This window comes from Oryzias latipes, chromosome 21 (assembly GCF_002234675.1).
Source record: "Oryzias latipes chromosome 21, ASM223467v1".
NCBI classification, from domain to species: domain Eukaryota; kingdom Metazoa; phylum Chordata; class Actinopteri; order Beloniformes; family Adrianichthyidae; genus Oryzias; species Oryzias latipes.
In genome coordinates this window covers 25,293,490-25,313,170 of record NC_019879.2, presented here as the reverse complement: position 1 = coordinate 25,313,170, position 19,681 = coordinate 25,293,490, and the positions used below count along the sequence as shown (strand labels likewise).

At 39.5% G+C, this 19,681-nt stretch overlaps 2 protein-coding genes across 3 annotated transcripts; one reads left to right on the top strand and one right to left on the bottom strand.

Annotated features, from left to right (window-relative positions):
- Positions 1 to 1,614: 1,614 nt before the first annotated feature.
- LOC105356854 (cell surface glycoprotein CD200 receptor 1-B) lies at positions 1,615 to 6,144 on the bottom strand. Of its 2 annotated transcripts, XM_020712913.2 has the most exons (7): positions 5,704 to 6,144; positions 4,813 to 4,872; positions 3,877 to 4,185; positions 3,372 to 3,650; positions 2,397 to 2,493; positions 2,268 to 2,310; positions 1,615 to 2,186 (listed from the first exon to the last, which is right to left on the bottom strand). In XM_020712913.2, exons 1-7 carry the CDS (start codon positions 5,771 to 5,773, stop codon positions 2,115 to 2,117), a joined length of 930 nt encoding a protein of 309 aa, XP_020568572.1. In that variant the 5' UTR covers positions 5,774 to 6,144; the 3' UTR covers positions 1,615 to 2,114. The 2 variants fall into 2 exon arrangements, with proteins under 2 accessions (XP_020568572.1, XP_011488229.1); XM_011489927.3 differs by lacking the exon at positions 4,813 to 4,872 and having other exon boundaries at positions 5,704 to 6,132.
- Positions 6,145 to 11,608: 5,464 nt separating this feature from the next.
- On the top strand, positions 11,609 to 18,249 carry maats1 (MYCBP associated and testis expressed 1). The gene is made up of 17 exons (XM_004081999.4): positions 11,609 to 11,767; positions 11,840 to 11,922; positions 13,572 to 13,702; positions 13,776 to 13,847; positions 13,931 to 13,981; positions 14,480 to 14,643; positions 14,730 to 14,907; positions 15,593 to 15,750; positions 15,845 to 15,979; positions 16,038 to 16,168; positions 16,249 to 16,353; positions 16,449 to 16,520; positions 17,116 to 17,262; positions 17,346 to 17,567; positions 17,638 to 17,786; positions 17,858 to 17,949; positions 18,061 to 18,249. Exons 1-17 carry the CDS (start codon positions 11,713 to 11,715, stop codon positions 18,231 to 18,233), a joined length of 2,118 nt encoding a protein of 705 aa, XP_004082047.1. The 5' UTR covers positions 11,609 to 11,712; the 3' UTR covers positions 18,234 to 18,249.
- Positions 18,250 to 19,681: the final 1,432 nt, after the last annotated feature.

Sequence of the window (19,681 nt, the reverse complement as noted above, 5' to 3'; positions counted from 1 at the left end):
CCAGACCCAAGAGGCAGACGCCCAAGAGAAGTGGGGGTCCCCAAGGAGCGTGGTAAAAATGGGCAGACCGGGCTCCCCCACTGTTGGAATTTTAAAGAGGCCCATCACCAGAGGCAAGGACCAGAGCCAGCACCCAAGGGACACTGCCATCACTACTGAGGGCCTGTTGTCCCCATCAGGGATGGGTAGTGGACAAAAGATGAGAGACCCCACCTTCCTTGTGTGACGTTTGTGTGTGTGTGTGTGTGGGTGTGTGTGTGTGGGTGTGTGTGTGTGTGTGTGTGTGTGTGTGGGTGTGTGTGTGTGTGTGCGTGCGTGCATGCGTGGGTGTGTGCTTGTGTGTGTGGGTGTGAGTGTGTGTGTGTATGTATATAGTGTGGTGGGGTAAGGGATGCATGTAACAAAAGGTGCAGTCAAAATTGGCAGGTAGGGCATTGAACGGAAATCTTCGGGTTGCTGGCAGTTATGTCCACACATCCCCCCCACCAAGTGGTCCTACTGTACATGGTGGGTGGGGCACTGAGACTTATTATTCACTTCATACAACATATAAAAGACTAAACTAAACGAAATTCCAGATTGTTTACCAGTTTTTTTCTATTTCGATACAAATAATTTGCAAGTAATTACTACACATTTATATTTGTTTCCCTTTCGGCTTTTCCCATCAGGGGTCGCCACAGCGAATGAGTCGCATGGTAAACTTGGCAATGTTTTACGCCGGATGCCCTTCCTGACGCAACCCTCTCAAAGCAACCGGACTTGGGACCGGCACAGAAGTAGAGAAGGGAACAGGGAGCAACCCGGAGTCGAACCCTAATTACTACACATTTATATAATGATAATTTAAAAAAAAAAAACTTTGTGACAGGAAGTTTGTGTTGTAAAAAGTGCATAAATGTTCATTGGTGATCGTCTTTTTGTATTGGGTGACCAAAAAAACATAAAGGGCTTCATTTGGGGCTTTGGTGACCCATACAACAAGAGGGAGTAAACAGACTGTTAAGATCGCACAAGGATTAACAAACAGCACTTTATGAGGACCTTTAATTAAGAGCATTGTATGCTTCCTTCCGCTGATGTGGTTCATTTTCCAGCAGGACTTGGGTTCTTCTCACAGCTACAAAGCACCAACTCCCAGATTAGGAATATAAGGGCACCTCAGCATTTCCAGTGATCACCTTCATGGCAGACTACAGTATTTCATGGATGAAGCAAACAGTCATTCATTATATCTCAGCAGAAGTTCATATCACCATAAATGAAATAAATAATCTACAATCTAGTTTTTTGATGTCTTTAAACTAAATTTACAAACCAAATAGACATTTTCTACGGTAGGACAGTCACAGTAATGTTGTCCACCAGCAGAGGGCAGAACAAGCTTACCTTTTTGAGTTTCACACTGTCAACAATCAAGCAGGTGATTAAAAGAAGGCCTGTAGCCAGTTGTCTTTTTTGCCCGATTATTTCTTTCTATCCAAATTCCATGTTAGAGTCATACTTAAGATGATCATCAAAAAAACACAAATAACACCATCTGAGTTTGAATTCAATCTGATTTTTCCCATTTTCTTGTACCGTCAATGTTTCTTCCAAAGACAGTAGCAGAGATAAGTTGTTTAAATATCCTTTATTACACTGTGCAATATAATTATTTACACTATCCCAAAGAAACTGCTTGCATGAATTGCACCATTTAATTTAATTTTTCTGATGAGCATCTTTTATACCGTTGATTGAAAAATACTTTTTTCTCGATACAGTGTACTGGTTCCTTCCTCAACAGTAAAAGTCTTCAGTTCTGTAGTCTTTACATTCTCCGTCCTGATTGATGACTCATGCTATTTGTAGTATTCGTGGGCAGCCTGTGCCCTGAACAGAGATGAAGCGTGCCGTTTTGTACATCCCCTGTTCCGTGTGTGTCTGTGCAGTTTTCCAAGGCGGGGTTGATATCAAACCCGCCTTTGATCTTGTCCTCGTCTCTTCCTCTCTGTATTACTTCACCTCTTCTCAGTTTCACAGCCATCAGGTTCTCAAGAAATCCAAGAAGTGCATTTAGATGTGTGACCTTGGTTAATGTGCAGGGTTTTCGTGCGAACGCGTCTTCGAAATTAGTTGTAGATCGAGTTCACGCGTTGAACGTAGCTAGCATAGGGCTCCACTTCTTCCACATCCTCTGATGTCTACATAGACAAAGGAACAGATTGTCACAAATGAGGACGCAAACAGAAAAAAAAAGGAAACCTGAAGATCCGGTGACTCACCATAGGTGGTTTAGATGTAGAGGTGTCTGTCTGTTGACAGAACCTGGGGGAAACAACACAAACATGCTTTGTAAGTGAACGGAAAAGAGAAAAGAAACATGCAATGACTGATTTGAATGATCTACTCACGGTAATAAAGTTGGTTTCTTTAGTGCAAAATATACTAATCCTCCCAAAATTACAAGTGCGACCCCAACAGCTCCCGTACATGTCAAGGCCAAATGAGCTGGAGAGAGATTTGTCCGTGATGTCATTAAAGAAATAAACAAACTATTGGTTTCAAAATAACATCCTGACTACCAGTAATGCAAATTTGTCCTCTGCAAAGAATATTTCTAGACCTGATTATAGCGTGGTCCTGGTGAATACTTGATTCTGATTGGCAGATTGATTAAAAAGTGATAATGCACACCCAAGAAAGATGTTCCGGTCACGTAGCCCAAATGTTATACATAAAAAAAAAACATAGCTTGTCATACCTTTTTCCACAGTTTATCACATCAGCGAGACAGTAGAAAAGACAAGTGATTTATAGTTTACTTTAGTTTACTGTTTGGTTAGTTTGATTATTTTGAGACCGGGATGCCACAGAACATAAAGAGAGAAAAAAGATCTGAGGAGGAATTGAACTATTTAGACTTTGTTTCTTTGAAGTGAGGTTTGGCTTCATCATCTGGATGAAAACAAGCGGTAAGAGGTCAACTTTCTCTCTGAACCAATGCTTTTTTTAACATATATATCGCTTTCCTTTGCCGCTGCAGTCGAGGCCATTAACATGATATAGTGTCACACCATATTACCAAATAGTCCGCTTTTTTGTGGAAAATCGATTTAAACCTAAAAAAATAACAAGAATAAAGTATTAAGAATTGATTGAATACACGTTTCTTTCATGAGTGACCATGTTATAGGCAGGATAAGCATTATCTGAAATGAACAGACTTTGCATCGGACCGTTAAGACTTCTGTGCACACCTCAACGGGAATTATTTTTAATCATGTGAAGGGGTGGAGCACTGGGAATTGTAGGTTTTAGGGTTTCGTATGGTAGAGTTTCTTATGGTAGTCAGGAGATGGAAGCAATGGCTAATGAAATGCAAAAACCTTTTGCTGCAGCCTTCATTTTGCTCCTGTCTGGTACCAAAGTCTTGTCCTGATTCCACAGCTGATGACTGATAATACAGGTCAAGTTTTCTGGAAATTCCTCTTCAGAAAGACGACTCTCAACGTTAAAAAACCCATCGGACGGGTTCATGCTCATCACAGATTTGTTTTCTGCAGGACTCCAGCTGATGTTGGCGGCGGGGTTTCCCTGCTCGGCTCTGCAGACCGCCACCGTTTTGCTGCCGTCGTACTCAAGCCAGGCCGATATTTTGGGAGCAACTACACAATTAAAGACAAAATATATGAAACAGATTTTTTATATATAAACAGAAATAACAGATGCAAAATACTTTCTAAAATTCTTATATATAAAGGTTTTAAGCAGAACATTTAGAAGTTTTTATGAAGACCCTAAAAGTTTCACGGCCCCCACTTTTTCTATGTTATGTTTTACAAATCAGATCCTGAAGCAGCTTTTTAGTCTATCACCAGAACAAGGTCTTACCTGTGATTGACACATTGATGTTGTAATTTTCCCTTCCACCCCTGTAAACGGATTCGCACTCATACATTCCCACATCGTCAGTGGAAAAGTTTGGGATGTACAGGTACGACTGAGCGCTGGAAGTGTTCCGGAGAGACATGCCATCTCTGCAGGAGTTCTCACCAGCTTCACCTGAACTGCTGAAGGTTATCTTGCAGGAGTGATCTCGAAAGTATATATTCCAGATGACATGAAGTACTTCATTCCACGTCTTATCACTGCACGTTAGATTAACATTGCTCCCGTTATTGAAAACTTTACTTTTGTTTGCTGCAAAAAAAAGCAGGAAAACTCGCATTAAATTTACATTTCAAATCACAAATCACACCTTTTTTTCACTTACTGACAGCATATAATTGACATATACCAATATTATCGTGTAATCATGACAAAGCAAAGTTAATGGAATAAAAAAAAGTTTGATATTGAATGACAAAAAGGAGATCATTATTACTTTTATACTTCAATTTGAGCTGAAAACAAGGTTTACCTTGAGCACAAAAATAGTGTTTATGACCAATAGAGAATAAAAAAGCTTTGGTTTGTCTCCCAAAGGAAACAAATAACAGATTTTATACAAAGAAAAATTCACATTTCTGATTTAATTATTTTTGAGTGTGAATTTCTTTTCAAAAAGAAAAATTTTAAATTTTAATAATCATTTCCAAGTAATAACAGCTTTCCTTTCATTTTGTCAAATCAAACTTTGTTTATAAGGCTTTCGTATGTTAGTTTTTACAGAATAAAAATATCTTTCAAACTTAAATACCCAACATTGTCACTCACCGTAGTTCAACAAAGCGCTTAAGAAAATGTTAAGAAAGAGACTGAGTGTGGACTGCTGTGACATTTCCCTTTACAATTCTTTGTTTAAAAAAATAGAAAAATAAAAATTACCATAATACTTAGATGGCTGAGGGGTTTTGGTTGGGTTCACAGAGGGGTTTTCATTAGTTCCTGAGAGAGATGAGGGTGAATGTTAAGGAACATGTTAGTAAAATAAAAGATTTCTTTGAAGTTAGTAGTGATTCACTCCAAACAGAGCAATATGGAGAACAGTAGTCATCAGATGTGCGTTAGTAGTCATGCAGTTTTAGTATTTTAGGGAGTCAGTTTTTTTAAGAAAAGGCCACGAATAAAAAGAGCAGCAGGATTACAAAAGGTCAGGAGGGAAACAGGTTTTTTTGTTTTTCTTTTAGCTTTGTTTAAAGGACTAGCAAAAGGAAAGAAAACCGCAGTTTCATTGAACAGACCAAGGCTTCTGTTCCATTCTTAAACCTTCATCTGCACTCTAGAAGAGCTGTGTGGAAGCAACGGGTTGTGGAAAGTTCAGAGCTCCATGGCTGCGGTTTGCTAAAGCTCCTCCACAAAAGCTGCTGCTTGTTTACTTCAGTCAGGTGTTACCAAAATAAAGTTCATGACTGCAAAACCACAACTTGGCGACCCCGACAGATGAGAAGAGCTGCATCATCAGATCACAGCAAGTGGCAGCGTGCTTCCTCCTCGTATAGAAAGACAGGGCAACCTTATCACACGTCTGTTGTGAAACGAGAGTTTCTGCCTCGTCTGCTTTGGTGCAGGCCCACCATCTTTCCACAGTGAGTCACAATTTAGAAGAAATCAGTGTGGATCTAGACTCCATCACTCCATTATTCACAGAAATTACTTTGGTTTCACAAACAACTCTTTTACAATTAATAAATAGAAAAAAAGGGCAAAATATTTCTCCATTAAATATGAAATCATTATTAAAATTGTCAAGGTAAAAAGTAAGTAAGAAATTCACACCTCGCTCCAGGCTCCACGCCACAGAAAGCAGGATAGTCATGATCAAAATCCAAGGATTGGGCCTCATCATCTCTGCAGTTCTGACAACTCCTTAATCTGTCAACTGTTTCACGGGTTCATCTCAACCCTTCTGAACAGAAGCTGGGACGTCAACGTTTCTGTTCTCTACAACTCCTGTTTCTTACTCCTCAAAACCCCACAAGTTCTGGGTTTGATGACTAGAACAAGCCAACCGTGAATCATTGACGCCCTTTTTATAAAAAAAAAAGGGTGACAAACCAAATCCCTCCCTTCTTTTTTTTTCTCTTCCTTCTTTCCTTTCCACCCAAACGTTTGCCCTGCTCTTTCACAGAGTGACGTCTGATATGTAAAGACAAAGACAGCCGTTTCCTTTCGTGTCAGTCACACGGTACTTCAGAAGAGCAACACCATGAAGCAGAACACCAACATTTTACTGGTTTCTTTAAACTTCTCACAAAGGAATCCTAAAAGAAAACTCAAAAGTTTTGATAGTTCACTTCTGAGCTTCCAACAACTTGACTAATTCACTTTATGGTGAATAAATTAGTAATAACTGTTGGCCTCCCCAGATCAGAAATGACCTTATTTTGACGACCATTGTGCTGTGTTTTTAGGAATTTCTTTAACTTCCTCATTGCGGTCATCCAGGCTACTTTTTTTTTGGTTTCTTTTTTGGTGCCTTAAATACTAATTTAAAGCATTCTTCTTTGTTTTATTTATTTTTATGTTTATTCTTATTTGTATGGGTTTTGTTTTTGGCTGCTTTTAATTGCTGCTTTGCTAAATGAACAAACAAAATACAAATTGTCAACTTAAATTTAAAAGCCCAAAAGGAAATTGATCTCGAGTTCTCTGGGGTTGATGTTTTTCTTTCTTTTTTATTTTTTTTACTATTTTTTGTTTTGGTTTTGACAATTCTTTTTCTTTTTCTTTTATGAATCATCAAAAATGTAAAGACATGCAATAAATACAGCTTATATTTTACCAATTTCCAATTTTTCAACTCCTTGAATGGAAGGAAGCATTTGGAAGAATAAGGTTGCAATAAACATTGTGGTTAGAGTTATGGTTAGATAAGCTTATGGTCTGATAAGACAACGGTCTGTCCTGGTTGTAAAAATTAGATCATCTTAAGGTTTGACGTTAATTTGTAAAGCATGCTGCATTTTTACCATTTGACTAAAATGACATTTACAGAAAAATCTTGTAGTGTTTTTATGCTTTTTATTGTTTAAATTCCCCTTAGGCAGTACAGTACCTCTTTTATTTTACATTTTTTAAAGAATTTCTTTTAGGAAATCCTGAACAGCTTTGCTGTTAGCAGCCTGTACAATACGATAACGGCACATTTAAAGCGAGGTAACCCAGCCTGCTGGAAAAGCGTCTGCCCTGACCACCGTATATGGAAACTGGACTGATGACGTTTCCGATGGCTGCAAGAAAACAAAATCACATCAACTCCTTTTATTAACATATTGTTGATAATCCCACTTTTTTTCTGTAATAAAAGTTATTAAAATTTTTTTCAACCAACCAATCAGATGCCTCAATGAAAGTATGCTTTCTCACGTCAAATGTTCAAAAAAGTTTGACAGATCCTCCCAAGCCCGCTTTCACGTAGTAGGGGTGTGGCCTTCAAACAAGTTAAAACACACAAACATTGACTCAGACCAACTCAGACCAATCACTGATGTCCTCTGTTTCTAAAATGGTGGCGTCCATTTTGCGAAAAAATTGCAACTGAATTAACTTTATTTGGTTGGAGCCAGAGGTAAAACCATTTTTTAACCCTTGTGCTATCCTAGGTACTATAACATTGGGAGTTGGGTCATCTGGACTCCACTAGACAGTGCGCTGAACCTTTTTCCTTCAATGATTTGTGATCTTCACTGGTGTCCATGGATGACACGAAATCTTTCCACCTTTATCCACCTTTGTGATGGTAGGTAGAACACGTCGATGTAAGGGTGTTAATGTTGAGTCTGGACCTCACAAGATAGCACAAGGATTAAGGGTGATGTCACACTCATTCAGTCCACTTCTCTTATACAGTCAATGTCCCTGACACAGGATCATTGTGGGATCAATTCACCACTTGAGACTCAACATTAACACTTGAGGGTTGAGTTGAAAGGTTAAAGGCTCTTTCACACTGTAGGGTTTGGTTCCCACCAGAGTTTGTGTTTTTGACTGTGACTGCCTTTGCCCTTCCGGATCAAAATTAAAACAGGTTTGGATGGATGGATGGATGGATGGATGGATGGATACGCAGGGACTTTAGGGTTCATGCAAGGCCATAGCGCCCTCTGAGGAGCAACTGTTGTAACTGCACGACTTTTCCAGGTGGTTTGGTTTTCTCTGGGTCGAAGGAAGCAAAACAAAACAAAAAGATGAAATGTTCAGGCTTTCCTGTCGATTTCTACAAACCCGGTCAGGCTGAAAGAGTGTGTGAAAGCGTCTGGTCAGCTTTGACCTTAAATGATAGTCACCAAATCACCAAGTCACCAATGCTTATGATATGTTTCTTAAGGCCTGAGTCATGATGGTCAACAGCTTTAAAACAATCTGAAAGACCTGTAAATCCAACCAAGAACATATTCCAAAATGTCTTGTCATAATAACCATTTTTGCTCTGCATGAAAGTATTTTTACAATGACAGGACTCTGCTCCTCATAACATTAAGCAGGAATTTTATAGACAATACATTTTTGTCATTGTAAATAGAGGTTTTTTTCAGCTTTACATAGTTTGTGTTGCTGGTATTTTGTCCTGTAAGGCCAGGGATCTACACATTTGTAGAACCAATGAAAAGATAAGGTAGCTATGAGTTTATTTTTAAGCCTAGTTCAACAAAACTGTGCTCCACACAGTGAAGCGTCATGTCGGGTTTATTGTGTTGACTGGAGAGAATGACAGTTATCAGAGCAGACATCCAAAATGCTGAGTTGGTGCAAAACTGCAGAGGTTGTGGTCGAGATTATCTGCTGTAACAACAACGTGCCGTTTAAGAATCACACCGTTTGCCTACATAGATTTTTTTATGTGGGTGCAAGTGTATTAACTGACTTTTCTGCCTTTGAGAAATAACAGATGTAACTGATATGTGGTATTCGTTTTGTGTGCGGGAAGCGAGGATCTGCAAATTATATGTGGAATGTGGTTTATGGGTAATCTTGCAATGAGCTGTCTATTTTTTCTGAAGCTTGATAAACCTGACTTTCTTTTTGCGGTATATTCTCCCCTTTGGCCGTGTTCAGTTTGAAAAATGAGAGAGAGAAAAAAGCAGAACACAAAAGTATTTCACCAACTGTTGCACTTGGTGGATATCTTTAGGTTTCACTTTTATAAATCACCTTAAAACTGAAGTGTAAATCTAAAAAAAAATGAAAAACAATAACTGAATGATGGAAGGAAGAAAAACAGAGAGGAGTGTGAGATGTAAACATACCCAGAAAGCTGTTTTTTTTCTAAGATCTAATAATACTTCATTGGTTCTTTTCATGTAGACAGCAGTGTCAGCTGACTGTGAGCTGGCATATTTCACATCAGAGGAACTAGTTGTTGTTTTTTCTAAAAACTTACAAAACCTTTCAGCTGTGAAGTATTATTACCTTGGTCAGCGTTATAATCTAAAAATACAAACTCCCGAAGAGGAAGAAAAAGAATTAAAAAGCTGATGTAGAATGAGTGAGGCATGTTTTGTAATGTGCATTGTGCGTGGATGTACGCGTCTGCACCATTTCCCCCAGATAACACGGCTTCCTGTTGAAGACAGAATCGACCCAAAATAAGTGTGCTGAAGGATGAAGATTGAAGAAAATTGTTTCTAAAATAGAAAAAGGAAAGAAAAACATTGTTGAGACATTCAAACCTTTTTCTACTCTCACGTCTTTTCTATTGTTGATTATAAAAAAGGAATTGTAATAGGATTGATGGTGAACAAATAAAGATAAATAATTATTCCAAAAAATGTTTAAATCAAATCAAGTAGGTGCAGTAAGTGCTTTTATTACCTTTAATCAGTTTTAAATTGTTTAGGAACAGATACGTTTTTTATGGTATACTTTTGTATTCTGCAACTGTACCTTTACAGCCTTTCAATGTGCTCATTAGAGATTACAGAAAGATGACAGAAAATGTTTAGTTTGTGGGTTTCCAAAGTTTATAAAGGCTTGTATCAATAAGGTTTTACACGTAACATTTGGGAACCGAATAGATTTAAAAACAGGAAGTTCTAGTGAAAACTAGCCCACCTCACATTCCAGTTTTATAGAGACAACAAGACCATAACAAATGTCTAGCTATCCTTGTATTCCCAAACACTTTTCCACCTTTACCCAGCTCTGGCTGTTTTTCTCTCACATGCAGCACTTGTAGTTTCAAAAGACAAGATGAGACAACAAGATGATCATCTTTTATACTGTTGTAAAAGCGTTCCCAGTGGTCTTATAATTATCATTATTTTTTTCTTTAAAAAAAAGCTTTCTGATAAGATAAGATAAGATAAAGATACTTTATTGATCCCAGCTTGGGAAATTGGGTTGTTGCAGCGTTGGCGTTAGGCTCAAGATACAAACGTACACACAGTAGACGACAACAGAGAACCAGAACAATCAAACTGACCATCCAGTACAGGATGGAGAGGATGCTCAGGATTATCCATGATGGATACAAGCTTATTTAAAGTCCTCCTCTCCATCACAGATTCAAATTCATTTTACAACCGATTACGGAGCCAGCTCTTCGGATCAGTTTGTTCAGTCTATTACTGTCCTTAGCAGATATGCTGCCCCCCCAGCAGGTCACCGAGAAGAACAGAGTGCTGGCCACAACAGACTGGTAAAAGATCTCAAGCATCTTGCTGCACACGTTGAAGGACCTTAGCCTCCTCAGGAAATGGAGTCTGCTGCTGGCCTTCTTATATGCAGCAGTGCTGTTGCTCTTCAGCTCAGTCTGTTGTCGATGGTTACTCCCAAGTATTTGTACTCCTCAACCTCTGCCACATCTCTGCCAAAGATGCTGAGGGACTGGGAAGGTGGTGGTTTCTTCCTGAAGTCCATAACCATCTCTCTGGTCTTTTCCACATTCTCATATATATATATCCATGTCTGTGTTCATGAGATCATTCAAAGTCTCTCCCTGTGCGGTGAGCTTCCCTCCAACTGCAAAAGGCTACTTCCGTGTCTCTACGACCCGCATTAGTTAGAGAGGGGAAAAATAAATTAAAAATTAAAAACAACAATCAAACTACAAGATTTTTTTTTTATTGTCTCGATGAAAATAAGAAAAATATCATAAGTTTTAGGAGGCCCGATCTGGCTGGCTGCACACCCTGCAGCGGCTCTCTGTCCGTTGTCCAGCCAGCCGCCCGCTGAGCCGCTGTATAGACAATGGAAACATCAATGATGCAATGGAAAAATACATTTTTAAATACATTTTATTTATATTACTGCTTTAAACCAGTTATTTTATTTACAGTAAATCCGTAACCGGAAGCATCTAAGTTAATCACGGGTAGATTAAAACTGGGTGTGTAAAAGGCCACAATAATTTTCTTGGGAAGGAATTTGTATTATTATTTTTTTTACCCATATCAGGTCACAGGCTCCATAAGCCAGATGGCAGCTCAGAAAAGCAAAACAAAGACGTAAATAGACTTTGTCATCTGATGACTATTTACAAACTGTGTTTATTTATTTATTTTTTGTCTGCTTCTGATTCACAACGATTTGAATGTAGAATTACTGATAAAAATTCAATTTAAAGCTTAATTTTCCTAATAAATGTCCCCCTATTGTGAGGACAATGCCACTAGAACTTGTTCTAGCTCCTCCCTCCCTTGCGCTAGCTCCTCCCTCTTTTTAGCTGTTAGTTTCTCGGTCTCCATGGTTACCTGTACGTGATCCGGACGGCAGCTGCCGCCGCCGCTCAGTGAACAGTTGAGTTCCGTTTAAAATAGTTTATAACGTTTAAATGTTGGGAAGAAAATGAAAGCGGCCGCTGTTCTCACGGTGACGGAGGAGCGCCGGCACCCGCCGCTCGGTGAGTCCAATTCCCCTGACGACAGAGAGAACCGAACACGGTGGACTTACCGGAGGGTTGTCATCACCGCAGGTCCGGTCTACTACACCGTACCGTCTGAGGTGGACCGCGCCAGAACCAGATGCAGGACCGTCCCGTTCCAGAACCACACATTTGTGAGTGCTGCTTCTGTCTGGAAAAGACTGGAACGGAAACATGAATAAAACTTTATTTTACCAAGCAAACACGATATTAGAGTCGATGATTAATAGAAAAACAAACGTTTTTAAGTAGAAATTACATTTAAAAAAAAGTTGTATTTAAATACATTTATATCACTAAGCCATCTTATCCCAGTTTTCCAGTTAAAATTTGTAAAATCATATAAACTACAATTCCCAGAATCCCACGCCTTCAGATTTGGTATCATTGAACAGCCCCACACGTCCTTTGTAGACAGACAGACACCAAAAGGAGTGAATTTAGTAATTATGCAGTAGGTGGGAGATATTCAGGTTTACAAATGTCTTCTTCAGACGACAGATTTGCATTTCTGGTAGTTAAGGGGAAATGAAAACCAACTAAAGTCAAGTAAAGAAAATACGATAGCAAGAAAAGAACCATAGAATAAAATAGGATAAAAGAAGAATCATATAGTTTTCAAATCAAATAGGCTTAGAATAAAATAATAGGATAAAGGTCTCATTAAGAAAACATTTGTCATTACTGATTATTTGATGTATTTGATGACTGTCAGGAAGATGGATTCATTTTCTTTAACACTTTAATATTTTAACCATTTGATAGTATTAATTGGCTGTTTATGGATTTACTAAATTATCCTTAGATTTATCAAATTTAAATAAATTAACTGAAGTGAAGAACTAGATTGTATTTTAAAAATAAAAGTTAAGGGTAAGTAACACAAAAGCGGTGGGATTATGTAAAGTTGCTTCCTTCTGCTCTCTTTAAGCAATGAATCAAACTATTTGACGAAGTCGATATTTAATGGATTCAACGAGGAGTCAGGTACTGTCTGAGTTTGATATAACTACAGAGATACATTTCTTTTGTTTGTTATCTTTATTTTTTTTGTTTGATTGCTTGAAATAAACCAATTCCAAAAAAATGATGTGAATTAATATTTTAGTCAGGTTTTTGGTGGTAAAAGTAGGGGATGGACCGATATAATTTTTTCTGGCCATTACCGATAACCGATATTTTCCCTGCAACTGTGGCCGATATTTGCCGATATACTTAAGCGTCTACTGAAATAAAAAGTTTAGATTTCCTTTTTGTTTCTTCATCAGAAATGCTCAACTGTTCTTTTTACTGGACAATCATATTGTACTTGACCATTTTAACTTACAGAAAAGGATCTGATAGGAACAAGCATCAAATTAAAACTGTCACATAAATTTATCTGTAAGAATTCAGACCATTTATTGACTATTGGACATAACTTTAAACCATAAGCTCCCCATTGCCAGGGATCTATTAGGAACAACATGTATCCCTATCAAAAATAACATTTACCTGAAAACTGTTAATTACTGGCTATGAATGTAAACATAAGCTTCCCAATCTATTAGGAACTAGTATATATTTAAAACATAAAGTGATTCTGAAAACATTAGAAGAATATCTGTAGATTGTTTATTATCTGTAGATACCGATAAACTCAATTTATGCAAATATCGTCCGATACCGATACTGGCTCTGATGTATCGCCCCTCCCTAAAGGAAAAGGGAACTAGAAAAAGAGCAAAGTATTCTGCAGCATTGTGGGAATCCTAACCTTGTTTTTGTCTTTTGCTTTGTTCAGAGAAAAGTGTTGGACTTTGCCTCTATGTTTAGTGAACATCCAAACTACACTGTGAAAGTGGACCCTGCAGATCCAGGACCGGCCTTCACAGATCCAGACCAGCTCAGATGGACACAGCAGCCACAGACCGGGTAACACAGTGAGGATGAAACCCAGCCGGACTGAAGTGTTCGGCGGATTCTGACCGTCCATTGTCACTTTTAGGAAAAACCAGCAGACGTGGCAGATAAAGGAGTGCAGAGTAACCGGAGCAGATTACTGGAAATATTTCAAACGGTTGGATTTGCCTCTGCAGCAGCCACTCCCACGCTGATCATAAGGGTTTATAAATCTTTCTATCTTCTCTTTTGTGTCTCTAGTCCTCTGAATCCTTCCTCACACCAGCTTCTTCCACATGTGGTGTTTGCACAGTAAGTTTTAAAGTTTATTAGTGTTAGAGCTGGTATAGCAGATCAGGGTTTTTAAACCTTTTTTGAGCCACGGCACACTTTAACCTCGACAAAAATCCTGCGGTACACCAGCATCCAAAAAAAAAAAAGGGAAACTGATGAGTTGTGATTAAGCCTCCAAGAATGATTGGTGGAGACAGTTGAAGGGGCGGGACTTTTCCAAAAACAGAGATGAAGCTGCAGCTAAATCGCGGTACCGTCATTCTTATCAAAATGTCTTTAATAGAATCAAATAAACACAAAAAAACGTATTTTACGATCTTTTATATTCCTAACTACTCAGTGTTTTATCAGGACCTGTTTGGATGAACACAGAGCTGAAATCCTGGAGATTGTAAATGTTTTTAGATCAGTGAATGAGGTATATTTCCAAACGGCAGACCTGACCATCTCACATGGCAAACCAGTGTGCTTTGAAAAACACTGTACTAGGTGATTTTGGCTTGATCGTGTCTACAGGGAGGATTTGGAGATCCCTGGTCAGCAGCCCACCCACTTTACTGTCGGGGTCCAGACTGACTACAGAGAGAGTGAAACACAGACGGACCCTTACAGTCCAGGATACGTCATCAGACGCGGGGCGACAGCTTCAGAGCTCCTGCAGCTGGCCGCCCTTAGCTGGGGTAGGAGACAAAAGACAAAGACAATCAGAGAAATGGCTGTAGTGCTGAATAATCCCCTAACAGTCTTTGTTTGACGTTGTTCTCAGGTCGTGGTTTGCCAGCAGGCCTGGACGAGGTGGAAATGATAGAATGGGGGCGAGAAAAACGGGCTTGGGAGGCCCGCCTTCCCCCCCTGGATGACAAGAGCCAGCTGAAGAAGAGGAGGCGCATGCTGGAGGAAATCCTGGCCAAGGAGTGGGCTTTGAGAGACGTCAAAATTCAAAAGTAATTTCTCAACAGGATTTGAAAATATAAATGTTTATATCATACTGGATAAATACATATATATAACATTGATTTGATTCGATTTTTTTTCTTTTTTCCTGAGCTTATGTAGGATTTTCTATTTTTCATTATTTCCCCTTGAATTTTCTTAATAAATTAAACTGAATTTAGACTTTAAATTAAGAAAAAAACAAAAATTAAGACAGAAAAAAACCTAATTAGGAGGTTTTGGGTTGATATTTTTAGCTACAATTTCTTACTCCCCACTTTGGTGTTTTAAATTTTAAATTTTGCTTTTGTTCATTTTTCCAATTCAAACAACTTCAATGTCTAAGGTAGTTTTTTTTTTAATCTTTTCTGATTAGGAGAATGATTATATTTTTGTCTCAAACATTCTGAAAACTACAGTCAGTGCGTTTCACTTGTATAAACTGGTTTCTATCTTATTTTCCTAAATTAAGCACTATTATAACGTGTTAAAATAAAAAACCCTGGTCATGGAAAATGTATCAATGTCTTTTAGTGTTCTGTGGTTTAATGAAACTGATGAAAGGAATCTTAAACCTTAATTTTCCAATAGGTGTCATTTTTTGAAACTGTCTTTTTGGTGCTGCCCTCATGTGGCCAAAAATGGTAAACACATGCGCCCTCAGAGGATTTTCTTGCTTGACTTTTTGGGATTCAGGCTGCAGGAAGCTCGACTGGCTTTGCTGAAAGACCAGCTGAGGCGGAGACATGAAGCTCAGGAGAACTCCACTTTTCAGAGGATCAACCAGATGTATGCAGAGTATGAAGAGGAGAAGGAGACCAGGCTGCAAAAAATCCACAACGACTACCTGAGGTGTACGATATCACTTGATGCAGATTTTTGTAATACTTTTTTTAAAAGTCTTTATGTCAACACTTTGATAATAATGTGTTGGATTTCATCCCAAAGCTCTGAGGAAGCTGGAGGCTAAGAGGAAGACGGCGGAAGGGAAGCGATTGGACATCGTCACTGAATTCCAGAGATACGTTCTGACCGACAGCAGAACCAACAAGTCTGGAAGCCAAAACTCCCTTACCAATAAAGGTATGAATATAAGTGAGTTTGTCAATAATCTTTATGTTAAGGCTGTTTTTCTACACAGGTGAGCAAATTCAGGCAGAACTCCATCAGTCGGTTCCTAAACCAGGGATTAAAATACACAAACCCAAAGTTGCTAATAATCCGAACCAGATTCGTGTGGGTAAAGCTGTGGATTTACTTCTGGAATACAAGGTAAAGTGAACGATTATATCATAAGTCGGTATAATTCTAAAGGATTTTATCCATTCATGTGAACCCGTGTGACTCCACAGGCTCAGATAGAGGAGAAGACCCCCGAGAAAAAAAGACCTCTGCGTTTTCTTGTGAAAAAAAAGAAGCTCACTCCCGTCTCTGCCAGGGAGAAATCTCCCCCACAAGTGGGCTCTTTTCCCCGATTTCAGGGTCTTTTCCGTCATCAGTGGCGGGTGTTTTTTGCTCAGACTCCTTGACCGGTTTCTGTTCTTGTGTTCAGTCAGAGGAGCAGACAGAACTCGCTGTAATCGTCTTGCAGAAGCTCCTGAGAGGACGGCGAATGCAGCATGAGGTCTGTGTGCCATCACTGCTGCTTTTGTCTATTCTAAAGTCTGTCACCATTCCATTCAGATCATAATTTGTGGTTGATGACATGATTCATAGTCAATATTGGTTCATTTGGAACGATCCGATTCACTAAACTAAAATCAATTCAACCAGTGTGACTCAGAGATAAATACCTGAAAAGTTCAGGTCAAGTTTTCCAGATTCCTTTTATTTCTATCAAGATAATCAAGTGATAATTAAATAATAAACAATCAAGAATCAATGTCAAATCCGTTCACATTTTGGTTTCCTAAAGTTCAGCCACACTGTTGTTTTTCCACATCAAATACACATTTACACATTAAACTGGAATGATCCGTTTTTACTGCATCACATGTTTGTTGTCTGCTTGGTCATTTTACCTTATAGTAAAATAAATCTAACATGTTTTAATCCAAATGGTGCTTTCCAGTATCAATATAATCAATTTATTTCATTTTGAAAGGATTTCATAATGGTATTGGCGGATTTGATGAACACCTCAGAAGGATCAGTCTGGTTGGATCGTCTTAATCGTTAAACCCCTAGACGTCTATAAACAGGATCGTTTCCTTGTGCAGATGTGTGAGGGCGTGGAGGACAGCCGGGATTTCATGCGAGAGTTACGGACTGTCCACTCCATCCACAGTGAGGAGCAGGAGCTGCTCAAAGCGGACAAGGAGCTCGTAATGAGACAGAAAGACCAGAGAGACCGACAGAGACAGAAGGTCTCAGCCACACGGACAGGTTCTCCCTTTTCTGCAGACTCCAAAGATCTCCATCCGATGCTTCTCTTCTCTTCTCCTCTTAGGCTTCTGAAGAGGAGGCCATTCACAGGGGGGTCGTCGGCGCGGAGCAAGAACTCCTGTTCGACACTTTGTCCAAAGAGATGGTCCGTCTCCAGGAGGAGCGCAGGCTCCATGCTTTCGCCCTGCTGGCGGACAGGGAGCGCCGCCGAAGGGAGGCCGAGGAAAGCGGGAGGAGGCAGGAGGAGGAGCGCAGACGCAGAGAAGAGGACGAGATCTTCAGACAAGTACTTATTCAGTTTAGGAGCAACTACCATTCAGTAAAACAGCACCAAACTAATCATTCCTGTTTAAAAGGTCGTACAGGTGCACCAGCAGAGTGTGGACATGTACTTGGAGGGCATTATTTTGGAGACTCTGGACAAGATGTCCCATGAGAAAGCCAGGGAGGAGATCCACGAGAAGTTGAAGGAGCTAAATGAAATCGCCTACGCCATGGAGAAAAGGTAGCGCGCACGCCGCACGTCCACTTTGATGGAGAAATGTCAACCCAAAGCTGACGTGTGCGTCTGTGCAGTCTGGACGAACGTCAGTCAGAGGAGATCGTGTCGGAGCTGCTGCACAGCCACCTCATCCCAGGGGTGGAAAAGAGCATTTTCTGGCAAAACGGTTTGTTTTTTGAATCTTTTTTTTTGTCTCAAATCGATGGCAGGAATCACTGAACAGCTTCGCACGAGGCTGAAAATCCTTGGATAAAATGGGCTTTTACTTCTCCGACAGTGCGGCGCAAGCAGCGTAAACATCTGCAGGCGGCTCAGAGCGTCATTCAGGAGATCATAGCACCTGGTGGCGCCCTCTCAACTGCCCCACGCTCCACCTCCCCCGGGGCAACTTCATCTACCGAAGGCGAGGAGGACCAGAGCAGACCCGAAACAGCGGGACACCAAGAATAAAATATGCCGAATTGGGTTCATTCTTCCATGAAGGACTACAGCTGTTTATTATGGGATGGAAAACATGTTGGGCTCAGCACACAGCCCAACATGTTCTCCATCCCATAATAACAGTAAACTGACACAAAATGATGAGAACGTGTGAAAGCGGTCAACAACAAGCTCTTTTCCCTCCCCTGACCCCAAGTAAACACACTGTGACTAGTCACCATAGCAACCAAAGTCAACAAGTCAAACTGTGGCTGGGATTACAGACGGATTTCTTTAGCTACACATTTTTCAGTCTCATCCAGAAGCTTTTCAATCATCAAAAGTGGGGGAAAAAATCATTTTGGACTAAAACTGTTTAAAAGTCTTTCTGATATTTGGTTTAAATTGTGGGTTTTGGGTCATTTCACATATAAACACTTTAACCTTCCTCAGGTTTATAGACAAAACCTCCACTTTGACCCTTCTGGTGTGGATTTTAGTCGAACGTTGAACCTTGATTATTGTAAAACCCGACAGACGGTCTATTGGGATACATTTGGCAACTGTTTTATGGTTTTCCTTTTTGAATAACCTTTATAGATGTCTGGAACTGAACAAAACCATTTTGATGTGGAGAAACGATTAGTGCTTGATCTTGTTTTAAAGCGTTCCTCATGCTTTTTTTGTTTTTCTTTTTAATTATGATGAGTTTTTTAGTCAAAAACAACAACCTGTGTCATTTTCTGGGACATAGCTTCTGCAGAGCGGCAGGAGAAGTTCACCTCCTAATTGTTGGTGTGGAGTAACCCCGCCCCCTTTCCTATCATTTTCTGTTCATGGGCTCGCCTTGTAGCTTACAGCCCCTCACACTCCCAAACATTACTGATGCAACTAAAGTGGCAAGCAATGTTGTACAGTTTTGATCCAGATGCCAGTGCAGTCGGACATGGATGCATTTGTCTGGATGCATCAGAATGGAGCAGAGCAGGGAGCGTATTTTCAAAGTCACAAAGGCGATCTTCTTCATTCGTCTGCTCCTGATTCACAACGATTTGAAAAAAAGAATTTTCTCAATATGTGTCGTCCATCATCAGAAAAATGCCACAATAACATGTGGGTGTGTAACACCGTATGGGTCTGAGGTTAGCATTAACTTCAATGTGACAGCAACAGCAAACTGACTGATTAATAATAATAATAATAGTAATAATAGTATAACTATAAGTTAATAAGCGTAAACTTACCTCATCAAAATCTGAGATTGCTGGAAGTGTAGCTAGGTCTGCAATGTTTTTCTCTCTGTAACAAAAAATATGCTTTTTTTCTTTTCTTTTTTTTGGCCCAAATAAACAGTCATGTATGTTTTATTAAACTCACAAACCCATTTTTCACGACATAAATTCTTAAAACAGAAGAATCCACTTTAGTGCAGTTTCAAATGTGACCACTAGAGGGCAGTAACGTCAAAACAAACCCAA

Bases quoted from the DNA above. Each gene is read 5' to 3' on its own strand.
- maats1 (XM_004081999.4), top strand. From the start codon at position 11,713: ATGAAAGCGGCCGCTGTTCTCACGGTGACGGAGGAGCGCCGGCACCCG. The intron at 13,848-13,930 runs GTTGGATTTGCC...TTGTGTCTCTAG, and splicing joins TACTGGAAATATTTCAAACG to TCCTCTGAATCCTTCCTCAC. The intron at 16,354-16,448 runs GTGGGCTCTTTT...TCTTGTGTTCAG, and splicing joins GGGAGAAATCTCCCCCACAA to TCAGAGGAGCAGACAGAACT.
- LOC105356854 (XM_020712913.2), bottom strand. From the start codon at position 5,773: ATGATGAGGCCCAATCCTTGGATTTTGATCATGACTATCCTGCTTTCT. The intron at 4,873-5,703 runs GTGTGAATTTCT...CATCTCTCTCAG, and splicing joins GGCGTGGAGCCTGGAGCGAG to GAACTAATGAAAACCCCTCT. The intron at 3,651-3,876 runs GTAAGACCTTGT...TTAATTGTGTAG, and splicing joins CATCAATGTGTCAATCACAG to TTGCTCCCAAAATATCGGCC.